The following is a 22,709-nucleotide window of genomic DNA, read 5'->3' as shown; positions in this document are numbered from 1 at the left end:
TCTTCTGTTCTCTCTAGAAACAGAGGAAGGGGAGAAGCGACAACAAAGGATGAACATGAGCAAGCACAGCGACACACTGTTAGACCTTGTTACAGCTGGGGATGAGGCAGAGTTAGAGCAAGAGTCATCATGGAAATGGGGAGGTTCTGAGGAGAAAGTGTCCAAACTCAGATAAATGAGAACAAAAGTTAAAGTGCCAATAACGTCGTGAAGCACAATTTTGCTCTGATTTAGCAACCAGTTTACCCATATAACAAGAGCTATGCATGCACGTATCTACTGTTCCACATACTTCCATACAGCCATTATGTCACCAAAAGGATTGCAACACACGAGAAAACAGTGATGTGAATGAATGAGCATGAAGAGGAGGGAACTAGAAAAGCCACAGCATCTTATCCAACAAGCGACAAGTTTATCAAATGTGATGGCTCAATCCAAAGACCCGCTCTTCCAGTAAATAACTATTTCGGTGAAATGGTATATTTCTAGCGCAATGTCAAAACTGTGGTTATACCAGCATTGCAATTACTTCATTGCTGTAGGCAGATATGCTAGAACTCCCCCCCCCTTGCCAGTTATATTTATAACCTACTATATACCTGGCCCTTTCATCATTTCTATTTTTTAATAAATATTGGGTGTTGTCTGTTGAGGAAAGGCCCCAATCTGGTTCCTGTTTCTGACCTGATTTCTGATTCTACAGTCTGAATTTCAGCTTATTTCCTGTTTTCAGAAATCAGAAGCCAGAAATCCCCAATGAAGTTCCTACTTCTGGTTCAGCTCTAGGACACAAATAACACCTTTGAGATGTATTATCTCTTAACTTGCCATTTATGTAAACATTCTAGTGGGCATATTTCCTACCAATATTTTACAGTCCTTTGCCAATAGATCAGTTCTAGAGCAGGTATGTATTCATCTTGCAGTCAAAGATTTGTTTACTTCAATGAAGGTTGCAAAATTTGCTCTGGCAGACAAGAAATTTGAGCCCTCCCCAATGTCTTATGAAAGGCAATGGGGTGTCTTGTTCTCTTGGTAATATTACTGGATATTTAGCATCTTAGCTGAGTCTTTTACATTCTTTTTGTTAGAACCCTTGTAAATACTAGAAATACTTTTTCTTTTGAATTTGGAGGAGGGGTATTAAGCATTGCTATAACATATCTGTCTATTTCTGCATGAATTAGGTGCTCTGTGCCTTTCTTTTTAATTTCAGACTGCAGTGCTTTTGTCTATGAACAGCAAAGTTTAAATATAAACCCCTCATGTGTTTAGGGCTCAAAACATAATGTGGGAGTGCAACAAGCACAAATTTCTACACAAGTGATCATACAGATACATTCTTTGGGGAGCCAATATTGTTTATCATTCCTGGTCCAGTGTATAACTGGGTTTGCTGCCATGAAACATCTAAAATCACCCTTAGTTCCATAACCATCATAACAATAGAAGATAAAACCCAAGATGGAATAATTATACTGGATAAATGTTGTATTACTATTTCCCAAGAAATCTGTGAATCTCTTGAACGTGGTTATCTTTTATTCACTTTATAAAATTAAATCCTTGAGGGAATAACTTTGAGGAACAAGGTCAATAAAATGGATTTTAAACAAATCAGCTGTGCCCTGACAAACAACTTCAGGGTGTCAGAGTTGTTTTTATTGCTGAGGTACATTTCATCAAGAAGCCCAACTGTGCATGGATTGAACTTTTATGTGCTAGGGGTAATTTACAGTTAAGATGATTCACAATTTGTGAGTGAAAGCATTTGCTGCGCACATGTGATGATGCCAAATATTCTCCCCGAAAGAGAGCTACAAAGTAACAAAGCTACAAAGAAAGAAGGCAATTTTGTTGAAGCTCTTCGCTGCTCAAGACAAAGATGACTTGCTAATATGCATGCATAACATGTGCACAAAGATGTAGAGAAGCAGCAAGCTGTTCACCAGACATTCAAACTCCAATGAAAACTCACCTCTATTAGCTTTTCTTAGGAAATTTGCACATGGGCTTCCACTTTCCATGTGTTGGGTTCACAGAGAACTAGACTCAATTTTGAGAGGAAAAAAATGCCTTCTTGAATCTGCAACACCCCCCTCTTTTTTGTGGGCTGAGTTTCATACACAAACATTAAAGAGATCAAGCGCAGGCCTTTTGGGCAAATTAAAAGAGATGGGAAGGGGCGTGGGAGTGGGGTGTGAAGGAGCCAATGCTGAACAGAGATGGAAGAAGAGAGGATAGCAGATGGCAGCGTCGGGAGCAGAAAGTGAGTGTGAAGAGTAAGGCATTTTTTAAAAATTAAGTTTAAAAAAAAAAGAGAGAAAGGAAATTCCCCAAAGGGACTTCCCATAATTCCCAAGCTATGGCAACTTGGCAGAGCAGGGATCCTAGAGCAACAGGGCCAAAAAGATGTGATGCTCATGATGAGTAGAGTGGCAGTTGGACTATTATCATACGTGAAAGCTGGTCCAGTCAGAAACAGGGACTGGGAGGTCTGGACCAATTTTATTACAGACAGCAATGAAAAGAAATGACCATTTGAGTGACTGTTAACATGCCAAGACAGGAAAAAAGAATGCAAGCCAACCTTCCCTCCTTCCCACTCAAATGAATTTATAGCAATGTAAGTCACCTCCTGATCCTTCTAAACGAGAGCGGTTCGCAAGGTCAGGCTAACAGTTCCAGAGCTGTTAACAACAGATCAGACGCACCATGAAATGTAGACTGCAGCACCACCTCTCAAAATGACCCGACCTGAAGACTGACAAGACACTTCCATTCTACCCTGGTTTTCTAGAGTTTTATATGGCAAATCACCATACTCGAATTCTAGCATTTTCTGCCCTACAGCACTGTCCTATGAATATTTCCACGAGATTACGCAATCTAGCCCAAGATTATCATTGCACTGACTCTTTTAATTTTTCAAATGGATCTTTATAACATTAGCAAAGCAAAATACTTCTGGGAAAGAAAAAAAACCACAGTACTGACTTGCATTGGTTTTAGCAGAGAAGGGCACTTTGGCACGGTCTACATACCAGATGTGTCTTTTTGTTGCTCCTCTCCAGTTTGAGCATATTTTGAAATTTATTGTCATCTAGAATACTGAATTAATGACAGGCAATGACAGAAATGATTGCTGGAAGGTGAAATATGCTTGGTTGGAGGAGTGATGCCATTGAAAGATCAGATGTATGCTGCTGGTAGCTAGAGGCAGTCATGTCTTTTTTGGATTTTCCCTTTAAAGTTTGGTGACAGGGTTTGCTTTTGGAATCCTCATGCCCCTCAGTATTTCAAAAGTCAGCAGTGCAGACACCTCTGGCATATTAAATGAAGTTTCTGGATATTGTGTTTCCAATCACTGTGGCATTACAAAAGTTTCAAAGACAACTCCAATGGGGGAAGGTGCACCAAGAGAGAGAAAAATAAAGCCATCAGGTTGCATGGGCCCTTGAGATGCCTAATAAATACCACTACTTTAAGGTGAGAAATACAAAGAAATGACAACAAATCTGTATAGTTATATATAGTGTAATAGCTAACAACACTGTCATTGCTACAGTACTTCTACATAACTTCAGAACATTAGCCCTGCTTATACAACTTAAGGCTTACTTTACTTATCTGTACTGTATATCCTCTAAGGAAGTTAGAACATTATGCAAATAGTATCCCATTTTATCCTCAAAACAATCTTGTAAGGTGGATTAGGCTGAGAGATAGTGATTTCAGGTTGCCAAGTGAGGTTAAATGGTGACCAATATGATGTGCAATGCAAAGCTGGCATTACTGATTGGCTGGCACTGCTGCACACGTACAAGTCAGCCCTGGCAGTATTGTGCATGAGCACAATTATTTAAAAGTGCACACACACATGCGCACAATCAAACCTCCATTATTTCCACTGAAAGTTCAATTGTGCAAGTGTGCACACTGTTTTAAGTAGTTGCACACCTCCTGTGCAACACTGCCAGGGCTAACTTATACATGCAAAGAGTGCCAGCCAATTGGCAACACCAATGTTGCATTGTTAATCAGGTCAGCCAGGGATTTTAAATAATCCTCAGTATAAATCCACACTGTCTATTACACAGTCTATTATACTGGCTCTATTTATGGGTAATCAAACTAATCATAGTACTGTTATTATTCTATATCATGTTACAAGTCTAGAGAGAGAATATTAACAATCAGTAAAGTGGTGCGGGATCCTTTTCTACAGATGAGATTGAAGGAGATTCTCTTAAATCAGAATGGATTTGTGTAGGGACTTCTGTGGTCTTGACTGGTCCATTATTAGCTTTTTAAGACTATGCAGTGCCATTTAGTCCAGTACTGTCATAAATTGTTAGCAGTTCAGATTTAAAGAAAGATTATTTTGGACAACTGGTTCTAATGAAGCTGAACCTAAAATGAAAGAATGAAACAGTACTGAAGGTGGGAAAAAGCTGGGTTCATAGAGTCCTGTATATTCTGATGCAGAAGTGCTACCAGGAGAACATGAATACAGTAGGTGGTGCTTAGCTTTCAAGGAAATACCACTGATAAGTAGCATGCATAGAACAAAGACATTGGAAATAGGAAGGAAATTATTTGTATCACAATTCTTGAGTTAGTTAAGGAGAGCCTTTCCTAGTAAGCTGTAAATTCTTTCATTTTATTTTATGGGTTGAGTGGCATAAAATCTCTCATATTCAGGTCTACCTAGATACCACGATCATCGCAGAGTCTATTGCAGGGGTGTCCAGTAACTCCCTGTTTGATTAGATGGGATCAGTTTCAGGTTTTTTACTGCTGAGGACATGGAAAAGCTGATTGGAGCGGTGCAACCTACCATGTGTTCTATCAATCCTTGCCCAATGTGGCTTTTATCATCTAGCAGAGAGATAATTGAAGATGGCCTGGTGAGCCATATAAATGCTTCTTTGAGGGAAGGCAAGAGGCCTTCTTGCCTTAATGAGGCAATTATTAGACCACTCCTTTAAAAACCTGCATTGGATTCCTTGGAGCTAAGCAATTATAGGCCGGTCTCTAACTTCCCATGGTAGGGCAAGGTGATTTAGATGGTGGTGGCCTCTCAGCTCCAGGCAGTCTTGAAGGAAACAGATTATCTAGACCAGTTATTCCCAACCTGGGGCCTCCAGATGTTGCTGGACTACAACTGCCATCACCCCCAGCCACAATAAATTGTAGATGGAACTGATAAGAGTTGTAGTTCAGCAACATCTGTAGGCCTGCAAGTGGAGAACCACTGATCTAGACCCATTTAAAACCAGCTTTCAGGCAGGCTATGTGGTTGAGACTGCCTTGATTAGCTTGATGAATGGTCTTCAATTGGGGATTGACACAGGGAGTGTGACTCTGCTGGTCCTTCTGGATCTCTTGGTGGCTTTGGATAATATTGACCATAGTATCCCTCTGAATCATCTGTGGGAGCTGGAAGTGCGAGGCACTATTTTATAGTGATTCCTTTCCTGTCTCTTAGGAAGATTCCAGATGGTGTGGTTGGGAGACGCTCTTCAAAACAAGAGCTTTATATGGAGCCTCACAAAACTACATACTATCTCTAATGCCTTTTAACATCTACATGAAACCACTGGGAGAGATCACCAGGATAACTGGTGCAGGGTGCTATCGGTATGCTGACAACATGCACATTTTTTCCTCCTTGTCAATTTAATCAGGAAATGGCATAACTTACCTAAATACCTGCCTGCAATAGCACTTACATTTATATACCGCTCTATAGCCGGAGTTCTCTAAGCGGTTTACAATGATTTAGCATATTGCCCCCAACATTCTGGGTACTCATTTTACCGACCTTGGAAGGATGGAAGGCTGAGTCAACCTTGAGTCAGCACATTACAGCCTGCAGAGTCAGCTGAGTCAGCACATTACAGCCTGCAGACAGTAATGTGCTGGATGAGGGATAAACTAAAGCTGAATCCAAACAAGTTAGATGTGCTTATAGTTGCAACTTAGGAGATAGGTCAGATCTGCCTGTTCTGGTTGGGGTCACTTCCCCCCAGAAGGAACAGGTAAGCAGTTTTGGACTACTTCTGAACCCAAACCTATGGTTCCTGAGACTGGGGCAGCAGCCAGGAGTGCTTTTTATCAATTTCAGCTAATACTCCAGTTATGTTTATTCCTGGAAGAAAGTGACCTTAATACAGTAGTGCAAATGCTGGTAACTTCTAGGCTTGATTATTGCAGTGTGCTCTCTGTTGAGCTGCCTTTGTATGTAGTCTGGAAACTACAATTGGTACAAAATGTGGCAGCCTGAAGATACCATGTTAGTCCCATCTTAAAAGAATTACATTGGCTGCCAATATGTTTCCTGGTGAAATACAAAGTGCTGGTAATTACTTATAAAGCTCCAAAAGGCTTGGAGCCGGGGTTCTTAAGAAAATGCCTTTTTCATGAGCCCAATCATTTATCAAGATCTGCTAGGGAGATCTGTGTACAATTGACACCAGAGCATCTTGTGGTGACTCAGTCAGATCTTCTCTATGGCTATCTCAGACTTTCGAATGTGCTCCTTGTCAAAATAAGACCTTTAACATACCAGGAAGCCTTTAGAAAAATCCATGTGTTTAATGAGGCTTTCTGCTAACTTCTAAGCAGTTTTAAAGTGCTTGTATTGTTTGAATTTTTGTGTTAAAAATTGTATGGTCTTTAATTTTAGTTTTTGTAACCACCCTGAGACATACGTCTAGGTGGTATAAAATATGTCAAATAAGTAAATACTACTAGGAGTTCTAAGAGATAAAGGATCATCTAGAAGGATCCTCTTGTAGAGTCTCTTCCTTTATCTCCCATGGAGTTTTACCAGAAGTGCAGTTGGGAAGGCAGAAGTATTGTTAATGTTTATATATGAACATAAACTATGTCAGGAAGATGTAACTCAGTTGGAAATTTAAAGTATAAGGTTGCAGTTAACACTTGTGGTATTCTACAGACTAAAGACCACCAGCTTTGCCAGTTAAACCTCCTACCATTTATTGTTCCTCTAATTTTCAAGAGATTGTTATACACTAAAATGTTGAGAATACATCTGAAATAATGTCTCAATTCCTACAGCACAACATCAGGAAACTTCCATTTATTGCTCTTGGTGTCATCATAGATATACTAGCTGCTTGCAGGAGACGCAATCATATTTGGTCTTTCTTTATAATTTTCACATTCATTTGAACTTTAACCCAGTTAATATTATATCCCTTTTAAGAAAGCTTGAGGAAAAAATCCCCGTGAGAGGAAAAATCAGTCCCTGCAAACAAAAACGCTGAATTAGCAACCTGATCTTATCTCAAAAGCAAACCACGTTAATGGGCCTTATTCTCATGTAAGTGTACACAGGATTGCACAAAACATCCTTAAATTTCAAATAAATTATTATTTAGAATATTGATATGCCACTTTTCAACAAAGAAGTTCTCAAAGCAGTTTATATAGTCCAGGAATAGGGGGAAAATCCCTTATTCTATTCTTTAATATCCTTTTTTGTTTAATAAAACCAATAGAACAAGTCAAGTTTGAATATTTATGTGTCAGTCATTTCTCAGATTTGGAAGCAAACATTTCAGTTGTAACTAAGAGAGGAACACTAACTCTTTTCATAGCTGAATACAAAACTAAAATTATTTTACCCAATTTCATTTAAATGCAGAAAAATACACCACCTCATCATGGCATCGGTGTATTTCTGAGAAAGCCAAATCAACAACTCTCCACATGGTAACTGTGAAATGTACAATGCCTGGTACTGGGAACAATTTTTTTTAAAGTTGGCACATAAATCTGAACCTTATTTTCAAGGTTCTAATATAGTATTCTTCATGGATCTTGTTCCTGTTTTATTTTGTTATCGGAAAGCATCTGCAGTGCTGCATGCCTATTAAAGCCAGAATAAAATTAATATATCTAAACTTACTAATGCTGCTTTTTCTTGCCAGACAATTTGTTTTGATGGTCATACATATGCTTTTATTTCTTCCACGAATGTTCTAACATTTCTGACACTTGGGAGAAATTATTCAGAGTAACGTGATGCTAGACAGGGAATATTTATAATTTGGACGATTATAAATATGTCTCAAACAAGATTAGGAGTAGGCTCATAGTAAGACTGTGAATGTCTATTAGCTCGCAGCAGACTACTGTTTTAGCATGCATACTTGTCATTTCCTTTACATTTGGGAGCTATGCATGTGAACTGTGTACACATAAAATACATTTAAGAAACACTTCTTATGATAGCAACAAGACATATTAAATTTGTTTACACCAGAGAAGCATGTGGAATATATGGATTATAGTAATCACTCACTATTCACTACAGAACTGCGATTTCATGATTGGTCCCTGCTTCACATTCATAACTGGACTACATTTCTTCCTCTGAACTACCCACTGTGTGACCTTCTATAACACCAGATGTGAAGAGGAAAAACCTGTTGTTCTTTGGTATATAAGTGGTCACTGTCTTCCAATATTTACATGGAACCACTATATTCTTGCACTCAATGTGTTGAGAAAAAAAGGCGTCTGTGGGGAGACATGATAGAGGTCTATAAAATCATGCATGGCATGGAGAAAGTGGAGAGAGAGAAATTCTTTTCCCTCTCACACAACACTAGAACCAGGGGTCACTCCATGAAATTAATTGCCAGGAGGTCTAGGACCAATAAACGGAAGTACTTTTTCACACAACGCGTGATCCACTTGTGGAACTCTCTGCCACAGGATGTGGTGACAGCCAACAACCTGGATGGCTTTAAGAGGGGTTTGGATGACTTCATGGAGGAGAGGTCTATCAATGGCTACTAGTCAGAGGGCTGTGGGCCACCTCCAGCCTCAAGGGCAGGGTGCCTCTGAGTACCAGTTGCAGGGGAGTAATGGCAGGAGAGAGGGCATGCCCTCAACTCCTGTCTGTGGCTTCCAGCGGCATCTGGTGGGCCACTGTGTGAAACAGGATGCTGGACTAGATGGGCCGTGGGCCTGATCCAGCAGGGCTGTTCTGATGTTCTTAATCAAGTTAGTTTTGTCCAGTAAAGGATGGGTCTATTTGAGAAGGTTGGCCATAGCAAAAAACAAACAAACAACTTCCGTCCCCCTGCCCCCAAATTATGTCTTTTAAAGATCACATTGGGGTCTTCTCCAAGTGCTAAACTGCTCATTCCATCAAAATGTAGCCAAATGCCAGTTCCTGTGAAGAACTATGAGTCCCATCTTGTGCAAATTCCCTTTTCAGCTCCAGACAGAAATAATTTTGTATTCACTGAACTGAAATATGCACAAGAAGGTTACAGAACCCTCAGCTCCAAAAAGAGCAGAGTGGCTGAGTGGGTGATCTGTCATAACATGCTTAGAACAAAGCAATTAAAGGGAAGTAATTTCCTATTTTTCAAAGAGAGAGGTGACACATGCCCACTTTTTTAGACTGTACTGCCCCAGGGATGTTTCTAGAAAAATAAAACAAAGACATACTGTCACAGAATATGACACTACAACAATCAAAAGAAAAGCGGCAAGGTGAACACATGTTAAAACATAGTTGTAAATATAGTTGTGTAGGAATTTGTGAGAGACATGAAGCAAGGGAAGGGGGGAAAATGCTCTGTAGAACTAGAGGGACCATGATGATGAATCCGGGAACAAATTAGGTCTAATATAATGCTAGTGGATAATAAATGTATGGTGAACTAACAGTGGTTGACTAAAAAAAAATAAATTAAAAAATCAAACTTGTCACAATAGGACAAAAAACTTTATATCAAAAAATTAGCCTTGTGTTTATGATTGCCTAAAAGGAAGAGTCAGTAATCAGCCAGTTGGAAATGGTTTCCTTAGAGACAGTAGAACCTGCTGAACTTGAGCCAGAAAAATAGAAAGAAATGGTAAGATTTCTAATGTCTTGGCTCAGTCCTAGAGAAATGTTTTGTCATAAAATGTGTGGAGATAGCCTTTGTTGGAATGGGTGAGCAAGTGTGATAGAAATATCATGAGCTCATAGCATCTTCTTTGGAAGGACTGTAGAAGTGCCCAAAAGTTGGTTTTATTCTTACAGAGCATAATGTGTAAGAGTAGGGAGCAGTGTTCCCTGTAACAGGGATTCCTAAATGTTGACAACAATTCCATAATCCCAAAAGGCTATTGCACTTAGGAAAGATGGGGCGTGTAGTCGACAACATCTGGGAATCTCTGTTACAGGGAACACTGATAGGAGGCAAGTATCTATAGCCTGGAGTTCATTCACTGTAACCAGACAAGCTTTGTTTCAGAGTAGCCCAGAAAGCAAAGTAGCTCAGAAACCTCTATGTGCATGGGACTGTGGGATCACAGTCTCCACTTTGGATGTTTCAATTCATGGGTTCATGAACTTTTCACCTCCATGGGTTTAGGAAGACCCACAGCTGGTTGCTCCAAATGAGTAAAGCGTGGGGCAATATGCCCCCTGGTCAGAACAACCAAGACTGAATCGGCCACCCCCACCCCTCTCCTGCACGAAGGAGAAGGTACTAACTGGTGAGCAGACTAGCCTTGAAAAAGTAAGCCAATTAAGGAAGGAAACCTCCCTTCTACCAGAGATAATGGCAAAGTACACCTCGGGAGTCACACAAAATAAGCGGTGCACTTCCTAACCAGTCTTTGAATTATTATTATTATTAATTCAATTTCTATACCGCCCTTCCAAAAATGGCTCAGGGTGGTTTACAAAGAGAGATAACAAACAAATAAGATGGCAATTAAGAATTAACAAACAAATAAGAATTAACAATTCGCTAGCAAGGACTCAAGGAAATGAGCACATCAAAACTGGAGAGGCATAATCTTATATCCCTAAAGGTGTCTTGCTCTTCGGATATGCAACCCGGCACAGCTCCATTCAACCCAAGTAACACATTTTGCATAACTTCGCCTTGCCATTATTGGGCAAGATTCACTCAACCAGATTATGCTCAAGTAGCAATACACTCCTTTGTCATTTATGGAATCTGCACCTTCAGGGTGTGTAGAATGGCTTGGAAACTGACCCAGGGCATGTTTCAAGGTATAAGTACCTCTGGCCAAAGCACATGGCCTCAGAGTCTTTCCATCTCTGAATCTGTTTGGATCACTATCCTACAGACTTTCATACTGGTGATTTGTAGCCCTTTGCTCCTCGCTGTGCTTTTTCCATCTTTCTGCCCACTGCCCATGAGGAGACCTGCAAGTGCAACAAACGCACCACCAAGGGTAGGTAAGCTAAACTCTTGCCTCTCCGAGTCTCTTTGCCCCCTTCTTTTCCTCCCTCCCTCCCCACTTTCAAGCACTTCCTATGGCAAGCCTTAAGCCAGGCTTTGTTCTAAGCACCTTAGCCAAGCCAATTGATCTATAATTATTTATTTTATTTATTTAACATATTTTAATACCACCCAAAACTTACTTCTCTAGGCAGTTTACAACAAAGCAAAACAAACAGAAAAAGTTACAACATTACAACAATTTAAATTTTTTAAAACAATATTTTAAAAGAGTGTTAAAACTATTAAAACAATACTTAATTAAAAGCCTGGGTGAACAGATGAGTCTTTAAAGACTTTTAAAAAGCTGTCAGAGATGGGGAGGCTCTTATTTCAGCAGGTAGCGCATTCCAAAGCCTTGGGGCAGCAGTGGAGAAGGCCCATCCCTGAATAGCCACTAGATGAGCCGGTGGCAACTGCAGACGGACCTCACCTGATGATTTCAATGGGCAGTGGGGTTCATGATGAAGAAGTTCTCCTAAATACCCAGGACCCAAGTCATTTAGGGCTTTATAGGTCATGAGCAGCACCTTGTATTTTGCACAGAAACATCAGTAGCCACTGTAGTTCCTTCAATACAGCAGTAATATGGTCTCTCCGAGATGACCCAGAGACCAACCTGGCTGCCGCATTCTGGACCAACTGTAGTTTCCAGACTACATACAAGGGCAGCCCCACATAGAGCACATTGCGGCAATCCAGTCTGGAGGTTATCAGCAGATGTACCACCATTCTGAGATCGTTTATCTCAAGAAACGGATGCAGCTGGCATATAATGGCTTGGATCCAGGAGAACCCCGAGATTGCGTACCTGTTCTTTCCGGGGAAGTGTGACCCCATCCAGAACTGGCTGATTAAACTCATCTCCCGAGTTTTGACCCCACACAGTGAGTACCTCCATCTTATCTGGATTCATTCTCAATTTGATAGCCCTCATCCAGCCCATCAACGACTCCAGGCAGGCATTTAGGGAGGTTATGCCCTCTCCCGATGATGTTGACATGGAGAAATTTGGGTGTCATCAGCATACTGATAGCACCCTACACCAAATCTCCCGAGGATCTCTCCCAGCGCTTTCATGTAGATGCTAAATAACATCTGAGACAATACAGAGCCCTGAGGCGCACCATATAAAAGTTCAGATGTTGAAGAACAACAATCTCCAAGGGACACCCTCTGGAACCTGCCCGAGAGGCAGGAGAGGAACCATTGCAAAGCAGTGCCTCCCACCTCCAACCCCCTCAGATTCTCCAAAAGAATACTATGGTCTATAGTATAGAAAACCGCCAAGAGGTCCAAAAGGACCAATAGAGTCACACTTCCTCTGTCAATTCCCAATTGGAGATCGTCCATCAGGCCGCCCAAGGCAGTCTCCACCCCATAGCACGCCCGAAAGCCAGTCTGAAATGGGTCTAGATAGTTTCTTCCAAGACTGTCTGGAGCAGAGAAGTCACCACCCTCTCAATTACCTTGCCAAGCCATGGAAGGTTGGAGAAAGGCCTGTAGTTGCTCAACTCTGAGGGATCCAAAGTAGGCTTCTTCAGAGGTGGTCTAATTATTGCCTCTTTAAGACAAGGAGGCATCTTGCCTTCCCTCAGAGAAGCATTTATACCAGAGATTCTACCAGGCCTTCTACAACAACCCCTCTGCCAGATAGTATAAGCCACGTTGGGAAAGCATCAAGAGAACAGGTGGTAGGCCACACTGTTCCAAGCAGCGCGTCCACATCCTCAGGAGTCACAAACTGGAACTGATCCGACCTAACCACACAAGAGGAGTCGCTGGATATCTTCACATCAGCCACTTAAGTAACTGTAGAGACGGAGTCTATGTCGACCCAAATACGAGATATTTTCCTCACAAATAATTCATTAAACACGTCACAGCGGGTTATTGATGGACTTTAATAATTAGGACTCTACGCTAAATTATCGCCAGCTATACTCTTACCTAGAATATAAGTTGAGATTTATTGCCTTGCCTAACTAACCTTTGCATTCTGTACACCCATATACCCTTAATAAAACTGTTGTATTTCTGTCTCCTTGTCCTTTTCCAAAATGCAAAACTTGCTCGAATTGATACTGAAGCCAAACTGCTCCCAAGCTAATTCCCCATGCTAAGCCAAAAGCATAGTTTTTAGCCAGCACTCCAGGGCAGTTCTGGTAACATCAAATTATGTCTGTACTTCCCACTAAGTGCTTCAGACACTACAAGATGAAATCACTGCTACCAGGAAAAGACCTTTTGTAAGAAATACAAGGGGGCATCCTTCTTTTTCAACTGTGTCAGTCTAAACTCTACCTTTGTTTTCAAAAGGCTCCTGAAGTCAGAACATAGGTCTTCAAACTTTCACTTACTTTATGCCAGTTCTTAACATTCAAGACCACTGTCACAACATTACCTCATACTGTAAAGTAAGTAACAGAACCTGGGATGGGGCTATGCCCTTAGTGAGAGAGGCTTAGTTCTCAGTAACTGAGGTCAAGAGGAGCAGCAACCAGGTTTAGCCCTCATATCAGTTATGCCCTGGGCATACCTTTTGCTTCTCCTTTATAAGTAAATGACTGCAACTCATTTCTGTGGGGGGAAATGAAATACTACAGTTGGGTACAACATGGTGGTGATGGCAAAACCTGCCAACTGCCACCAATATTAGTGGTTCGCTTTTCAGCAATAGGGATCCTGCTGGGTGGAGTGGAGACAAGTTGGGAAGGGAGAGAAACATTTGTCTATGTACAGTGTTTCTATCACCTCACAGGTATCTTTGTGATATACAGGCCCCTCATACCCCTTGGTCATCTTGACGACAGCTATTTTACTAATAGAAATATCAAGAGCAGATCTTAATCATACAAGCTAGAAGCATTTGGGCCTAAAGGCTGTATTGTCTGTACTGAAAACCAAATAAAGCTAATACCAGATTGCCTCAGCACAACACAATTAGGCTTCCTGAACTTATCCTTTATCTTTGGGAGAGAGAGGAAGAGCGAGACAGTCAAGAAATCAGAAATTATTGTTCCACATTTTAATTGGTATGAAGTATCAAACGCAGAGTGCTGCACTGTGTGTTTCAGGCACTGCATAGACAAACAATGAGGCGAGTCTCACTGTCAGTGAGACTCGCTGGAAGGGGGTTTGTGGGGAGAGTGGGCTTAGCCTGCTCTCCTCTCAGACGATTGGATCGGCCGCCCACATGACTGCCAGCTCTGTCACGGAACCGGCGGGAGCTGCAGGGATCGGGGGGCTGCGCGGCCCCTGGAAGTTCCAGGATGCCCCACGCAAGCGCGCAGCGCATTCTGGAGAGACCCTCAAGCCCAGGAGACTGCTTGCAGCCTCCTGGTTGGGGGTCTACACGTGTATAACTGCGTGCCATGGCAACACACGAGCAAAAAGACGAGGTTAACGGAGCGCTCGCTCCATGAACCTCGGCTAAGGGGAGGGGTCTTTAGGGAGGGTTAGCTGCCGGGAGCTGCGTGGCTCATGTTGCAGCACATGATCGCCCAAAGGCGGGCTAGGCTCCCTTAGCCTGCTTTTGGGCGATCGTGAGAATTGCCTCAATGTCACTGTGTTTAATATTTCCAGTAAGTGCTGTGTGTCCTCCAGGCTTTGTCCTCACTCACTGCTGCCATGAAATTATTCCACTTTAAAACAGATCCAGTGTACATTGGTATTATTACAATAATAAAAAATCTAAACATAACATATACAATTGATAGTACTACAAGGAAGCCTCAGGATTGCTAATACCCTGGAAACAGCAGTGGTGTTTGATCAACAAACTATCATGCATCACCAGTGAATAATTCTCTGTATTGTACCCAAGGCAGAGGCTGTTAGGAACATACTCATGGCCGAGTCACTCCAAAGGTAAAGATAAAAAATGGCCAATGTTTCTTCTTGCCTCAGTCACTTACTGTATTATAAGGCATTTGCTGAGTGACTGAAAATATGATAATTCGTTTCCTGGACCAGTTTTGGGTATCGTCAGAGACTCCACTGCAGCACGGAGAAAAGGGCTACCAATGGTATTTATGGAGAAAAGAGTTATCAGTGCTGTTCTCTTGAAAGCTGTGATGGTTAGGCTCCTCCTAAGGATAGGATAGTACTCCCAATGAAGGCCCAGGTCCATAACTTGGAAGTATTTCTGTACCCAGCACTACTCCTGAATGCCCAGATGGCAGCCTTGGCCTGAAGTACTTACACACAGCTTCAGGCTGTGTAGCCAGTTGTGTCCCTTCCTGGAAACAGCAGATCTGGCCATTATCACCCACATCTTTGTGACATAGAGGCTTGGTTAATGAAACATGCTCTGTGTGGGTCTGCCCTTGAAGAATGTCTGGCAACTTCAACTAGTTCCGAATAGGGCGGCGAGAATGTTGCTGGAAGCCTGGTATATAAAGCATGTGATTTCTATAGTTCACCATCTTCACTGGCTTTCAATTCTTTTCCAGGCACAATTTAAGGTGCTGCTTTTTACGTTTAAAACCCTTAAAGGTTTTGGCTCTTGGATGCTTTAAAAACTGCATTTTCCCATATGAACCTGCCTGTATTTTGAGATCTTTGGCTGGGGGTGGGGGGCAGGTATTGACAGCTTGATTCTGCTTCGGGTGCAGCCTTTATTATACACGCAACTGGTGGTAACCCGAGACAGGGCTTTCTCTGTTGCAGAGCTCAGAATATGGAACCTTCTCCTCACAGGGGCCCATCAGGCCCCTATTACTGGTGACTGTCCTCTCTCAGCAGGCTTTTGACAGCTGCTGATTTATGGTGACCCAGGATTTTATTGCTTCCTAGTTCTTCTGCTGCTTCATGTGCATTCTCTTTATCATATGAAGCTTGTACTTATTTTTAACTTTTTAAAAAAATCTTTGTACACTGCTTTGGGCACTTTTAGTAGAAAAGCAATCAACATATTTAATAATTAATAAAACCAACCATCAAACCAGCAAAAGTTTCAGTATATTTCCAGCCTCTCTTCAAGGCTCCAGCCAGTCTCTAACAGGAACCTTGTAGCACTGTGAGAGTTTACTATGTGAAAGAGAGATCCCCCACCTCACTTAATATAGGGATTCAGGGCTGGCAGACAAAAAACAGGGGATGGATATCTGTCATTCCATGCTCTAGACCTCTGCAGGGACATCTGGTTAGTCATTAGGCAAAATAGTGTCAAAGCACAAGATGGACAATTGCTTTGCTTAAGAAAGACACTTATACAACTATGAATATTTATATACTGCTTTTCAACAAAAGTTTTCAAAGGACTCTACATAGAGAAACAATGATTCTTATGTTCTTAACAACCTCTGCCATATTTGCTGTCAAAGGAAGAGCATGAGAGATAGCTTTATCAAATCCCAAGGTTAAATCATATTTTTCTCTCCTTCCTTAGCACAGAGATCAGAATAGGTTAGCTACTATTTGAGAATTCACCAGAAAACAATGCTCTAAAAATGTCACAATGTTACTGTATAGTTTATCTGTTATCAGACAAAAACTTACATTTAAAAGTACTACATTTCTTTTATGAGCTGCATCAGCTTCTTGCATTTGCCATGTCTTCTCAGCATCTTTGTCTCCAAGATGATCCCCCATCTGCTGAAGCAACACCAGTCTCTGAGACACGCTACAAAAGGGAAACATTCTGATAAGTGGGCAGACCATTCTTTCTGCACAACAGCCAGAAAAACAACAACCTTTTTACCCTCACCCATTTTTTCCCTAATTATGTTGAATATAGCGTGGGTGCACTGAAGGAGGAAAAAAGCACAGGAAGTCTCTTCCTTGCTGTGCTCCCATGGAGAAAGCAACCATCTTGTTGTACAACAAGCAGTCTCTGTGCACAAGTCAGACAACCAGCACTGAACATCTCAGAAGTGGTGTGCCTGTAATGCAGAGTGAGTAATCTACAGTATTAGTTATTAAATGGGTTAACTAGGGTCTGCAATCAAGTATATAGCTCGATTGTGACCCAAAGCCACACCAAGTTGAGAGGGAAGGCAGTCACATATCTAACCCTGGCATATATCTGTTCAACTGGCGTGCACTTTTTAAAGCACATTCACATCTCTTCATTGCAATAAACATCTCCCATAAATAATGCAATGTGGCAGAAATGGTTTCTTCAAATCCTCCCTTTATTTTACAATGTTTTCCCAAGGTTCTATCCTCATTTCCAACTGTACAATAAGGAACTTCTCAGATCCCAACTTTATCATTAACCTTGATCAGAAGGGTTTCTGGAGAAGTTGTTTGTTCCTACCCACTGATATGTTAGTTGTTGGAGACCATCTCTGACACAGGTGAGAGATATGTTCATCAGAAACAAAGAAATGGGTCTGTGACAGATGTGATGAACTCATGGTGACCTGCCTGGGGTGGACATCATGCATTGTCTAGCTTGGGTGATAGATAGCATAAGTCGTGGTATACTTTGGCATTGGGAAATATAGCCATGAGGTGCTAGAAGCCAAATGTAAGTTCCAAGGTAAGATGCTGAAGCCCAGGACCTCCAAGGCAATATGCTTCCTATTCCATGTGTAGGGCCTGTTAGACAAGCAAAGCTGTGAGATCTCAATGACTAGATGAGATGGTGGTGCTGGCAGGAGTGGTTTGGAATTGTTAGGTTGTAGGAAACATTTTGGGATAAGCCACGTTTGTGCAAAAGAGACAGGACCCACTTGAACCAAAGTCAAACCATCCTTCTGGAGCCTAAAGTTAAAACACAACGAGGGGATTCTCATGATTGGGCAAAAGCAGGCTAAGGGAGCCTAGCCTGCTTTTGCCTGATCATCTCCTGCCACAGGAGCCGTGCGGCTCCAGGCAGCAAACCCTCCTAATTCCCCCTCCCCTTAGATGAGGTTAGTGGAGCAAGCGCTCAGCTAACCCCGCCTTTTCGATCATGTGTTGCCATGGCGCGGCTCCGTGGCGCGGCAACACATGAGGAGACCTCCTCCAGGAGGCTGAAACAAGCCTCCCAGCCCTGGGGGGTCTTTACAGGATACCCCACATGCTTGTGCCCACGCTTGTGTGGGGCATCCTGGAACTTCTGGGGGCCACACGGCCCCCAATCCCTGCAGCCCCCGCCGGCTCTGTGACGGAGCCGGCAGTTGTGTGGGTGGCTGATCCAGCCTCCCGGGGCTGCTTTCCTGTTCGTCTGCGGGTAGAACGGGCTAAGCCTGCTCTCCCCGCAAATCCCTTCCCAGCGAGTGTCACTGATTGTGAGACTCGCCACAACAACTGCCAAGCAGCTTTTAAACTGACTTGTGGGGGAAAGTCAACAGAAGCTGGGGTGTGTCTCATTTGGGATAACTCATCCCTTAAGGATGATGGTGTGAATGACTCAAGTCTTCAAAGTAATGATAAAGGAGAACTTATCCTCAAGCATACAGAAACAATGGAGAACCATTTAAAGAAACCAGAGTTGCAGGAAAGGTTGGATACAAAAGAGGTATTTGCAGAGAGAAAGAAACACAGGAAGCTGCCATATACCGAGTTAGACCATTGGTCTATCTAGCTCAGTATTGTCTTCACAGACTGGCAGTAGCTTCTCCAAGGTTGCAGGCAGGAACCTTTATGTATTGGTGTTTATGTTAATATCATAAGCCTCCAAACCAAGGTGGGGGAACTGTTGTGTTTGATACCAAAAGAGACCATCTGGAGAACACTGAGATAGTGGGCATATGATAAACCTTGCGAACAGTGAGTGGAATATGGCTATTCCTTAACTGAAGCACTATTAACCCTCTGACCAGAATATTGAGGACTAGTGATTTTAAGCCCGTTAAATTAACGGGCGCTAGTTGGGTTACGTTTTTCCCCTCTCCTCCACCCGGCTGGGCCCACTGCCTCCTCTGACCCCACACACTTGCCTCTCTTCCCCTCCCTCCCACCCCAATCTCTTGCCCTCCCTCCCCCTCCCACCCTTCTCTCTCACCCTCCCCTCCCTCTCACCCTCCTGTCCCAGTCCCTCTTGCCCCTTCCCCCTCGGCCACTCCCACTTGCCCTTCCCCCACGCCTACTCCCACTTGCCCTTCCCCCTGGCCCACTCCCTCTTGCCCCTCCCCTGCCCCACTCCCTCTTGCCCTTACCCCTCCCCCCTGCCCCACTCCCTCTTGCCCTTGCCCCTCCCCCCTGCCCCACTCCCTCTTGCCCTCCCCGTGCCCCCCTGGCCCACTCCCTCTTGCCCTTGCCCCTCCCCCCTGGCCCACTCCCTCTTGCCCTTGCCGCTCCCCCCTGGCCCACTCCCTCTTGCCCTTGCCGCTCCCCCCTGGCCCACTCCCTCTTGCCCTTGCCCTTCCCCCCTGCCCCACTCCCTCTTGCCCTTGCCCCTCCCCCCTGGCCCACTCCCTCTTGCCCTTGCCCCTCCCCCTGCCCCCACCCTCTTGTCCCTCCCCCTGCCCTTTCCCCCCCCCTGCATTTTTTCTTACCGGCCCGCCGCTCCTCCTCCCGGGCTCCTTCGTTCTCCCCGGATCCTGCTTGTTCTCCCTCGCCGCTGCCGCCCCCCCCTCCCCCACCGCCTCGAGTCCGGAGATTAGAGGCTTCAGCAGGAGACTACATATCCCAAAGTACATTTCGGAAATTCTCTCATATACTCTCTCTTCCTCTCCCTTCCCGCCAAGGAAAAGGACTGCAGTTCCGCTGCTCTGTGGCAAGGGGGAACAGTCCAGATTAGTTTGAGAGCGACTACATTCCCCATAGTGCAAGGCGGCCAAAGGAGCTGAATGGGGTCCGCCCCCGGCCGTCTCCTCCTCCCCGCTCAAGCGCCCGGATAAAGGTTTCGTTCTGTGCGCAGCGCAGCGCGACGCTGCAGTGCTGACAGGGGAGCAGGAGGCCGATACTGGGGCGGAGGCGGCGACAGTAGTCTGGCAGCCTCCGAGTTCCCGCCGTGGTGGGGAGACGACTCTGAAACGGACGCCCCAGAGGATGACATGTTGGGGGGCTCCGTCAGTGGCGGAGGGGGCGGATTATGCTGCAAGCTGTGTCGCGCGTTCGGCCATTACAACCGGCACCTCCCGCTTGTTCTCCTTCGTTTTCCCGCTTGCTCTCCTTCGTTCTCCCCAGTTCCCGCTTGTTCTCCCTCTCCACTGCCGCCTCTGCCCTCCCCGGTTTCCGCTTGTTCTCCTTCGTTTTTTCGTTTGTTATCCTTCCCGCTTGTTCTCCTTCATTCTCCCCGGTTCCCGCTTGTTCTCTTTCGCCGCTGCCACCTCTTCCCTCCCCGGTCCTCGGTTCTCCTCCTCCCGGTCCCGATGTCCTTTTTAAAGGCAGGGCTCCTTCCGCCACTGCCGTCTCTTCCCTCCCCGTTCCCCTCTCCTCCTCCTCCCGGTCCCGATGTTCGTTTTAACGGCAGGGCTCCTTCCGCCGCTGCCGCTTCTTCCCTCCCACTTCTCCTCCATCTGGCCTGGAAACAACATGGCCGCCCGTGTCCCTGCGGCCATATCTTTCTCGGGTGCTCTGAGCATGCGCTCTGCGCATGCCCAAAACGCCCGAGAAAGACACGGGCGCAGAGACATGGTCGCACACTTTAGCTCTTTATTATAGAGGATGATCTTTAGATGAAGACAGAAATCAGGAAGACAAACACAGAGAAAATGTTGTGATGGGTAGATTCAACTACCCCTGAATTGGCTAGGTAAGTGAATGCTCAGCCCATGAGGAGAAACACATTCTAGGGTTGCAATCCTACCACCCTTACTGGCAGCCCTACTGAAATCAGTGGGACTCACTTCTGAGTAAATATGCATAGGATTAGGTGGCTGATATGACAAATGACTGCCTTAGAACAGTAATCCAGAGCCAGCTAGAGGAGAGGTGACCCTCGACTGTAAGACGTAAGTGGAGTTGGACCCAGTAATCCCTTACACCTTGATCTTCACTGTGATAAAACAGATAATGAGGCTGGTGGGTCTTCTAGTGCCAGTACTGCATACTGTGTAAAAGGCTGCCTGGTTTTAAGCCAATCAGTGTGCAAGGGCGGAGAGAGTAAAGTAAGGATAAGGCGATTATTGTTCTGCTGAAGAAGAGAAAATATTCATTCATTTAGACTTCCTGCAAATAATTTAGATACTTTATTTATCAAATAACATTGCCACTGTGAATCTGTCTTCTCTAAATTAACTCAGTCTAGTTGTATTAAAAATATCAAATCAGTTTTACACCCACAACCATTTGTATTGCCCTTGTCTGTACTTTGCAAGGTCTGCTATTTCTTCTTTGAGGAGCAACTACAATAAGAGACAGTATTCATGGATTTCTGTACCAAAATTATATCTATTTCTGTATTATTTTTACTCTTTCTTAAATATTGCTAACATTCTCTCTGCCTTGTCAACCACTGAAGAATGCCAAGGCAGAATATTTTCAATATCAAATTTGTTAGTATTCCCCATACTGAAGCACTTCTGCTGTATCAACAGGAGCTGCTAAAATTCCATACACGGGATAAATATAATAAAGGAACTAAACTTATGGAGATGCCTTAACACAATGCATTTTTTAAAAGTTGCAGGACACAATTTCACAAGCACAGATAAGGACATGCTTATTAACCCAAACAGCTTTTTGTTTTTTAGTCCCTCTGAACAGCAATAGCCCCATTCTACCCATGCATCTTCCTCTTGACCAATCAATATACATTTGTAATGATCTCTCCTTTTCTTTAACTTTCCTGCTTTGCTAGGAGATCCCAGAAGAAGAAACCTCTCCAGTCAGACATGTGTGTGACTTATGTGGGTCTGTGGTGGCACACTCTCCTCTCTGAAGCCTGGCCTGGCTGGTGCTGCTTTTGCAGTCAATCCCTGACCTCCTGCAATGGCTCAAATGAGACCAGAACGCTGAATCCTCTTCCTTGAGCAAAATCACTGAACCCTAAAAGCTGAATCAATATTCTGGGGCATATTCTCAAGTGAGCTTAATCGGAGGTCTCCCTGCACAAGACTGCCTTGGACATCTCTGATCTGAAATTAGCTGAATCATGAACTAACCCCTGTACTTGACTGCCTTGTGACTTCGGTGCTCTGACTGCTTGTTGGTATGCAAAGGGTCTTAGCCCCAGGTGCTACTCCAGCACATAGGTGTCTACTTGGCAACATTCTTTGCTATGTCCCTCCCCAACTAACAGAGTTGGCTGAGGCAGGAAAAGGATTTATTTCCCTTAGTCTACTGAGTAATTTCATTCCTCCTATCTGAAAGGTGTAGTTTGCTGCACACATATATAGGATGTGGGTTCAAGCAAGTATTCAAATAATCCGCATATATTCTGAAATTGTATATTCAATATTATTATTATTAGAGTACAAATATGCTGTTTCCCGCCCAACAAAAAAGTTCTTAAAGTGGTTTACATAACAAAAGGAATGGGAAAAAGCACAATAAAATGGTTCTTTGTCCCAAAGAGGCACACAATCTAAAAAGGAC

The 22,709-nt window shown here is 43.6% G+C and overlaps 1 protein-coding gene across 12 annotated transcripts in view; it reads right to left on the bottom strand.

Annotated features, from left to right (window-relative positions):
• Nucleotides 1–22,709, bottom strand: part of C2H3orf14 (chromosome 2 C3orf14 homolog) — a 50,309-nt gene that overhangs the window by 15,423 nt on the left and 12,177 nt on the right. For 11 of the 12 annotated variants that reach the window (XM_053301646.1, XM_053301650.1, XM_053301647.1 and 8 more), the window contains exon 3: nucleotides 16,797–16,920. In XM_053301646.1, coding sequence (XP_053157621.1) covers nucleotides 16,797–16,920 — 124 coding nt within the window. Of the gene's footprint in view, nucleotides 1–16,796; nucleotides 16,921–19,723; nucleotides 19,940–22,709 lie in introns of all 12 variants that reach the window. The other variant, XM_053301644.1, reaches the window with a different exon arrangement.

Source organism: Hemicordylus capensis, chromosome 2 (genome assembly GCF_027244095.1).
Source record: "Hemicordylus capensis ecotype Gifberg chromosome 2, rHemCap1.1.pri, whole genome shotgun sequence".
NCBI lineage: Eukaryota > Metazoa > Chordata > Lepidosauria > Squamata > Cordylidae > Hemicordylus > Hemicordylus capensis.
Note: the sequence above shows the minus strand (reverse complement) of the source record. Positions and strands in the feature narration are given on the sequence as shown.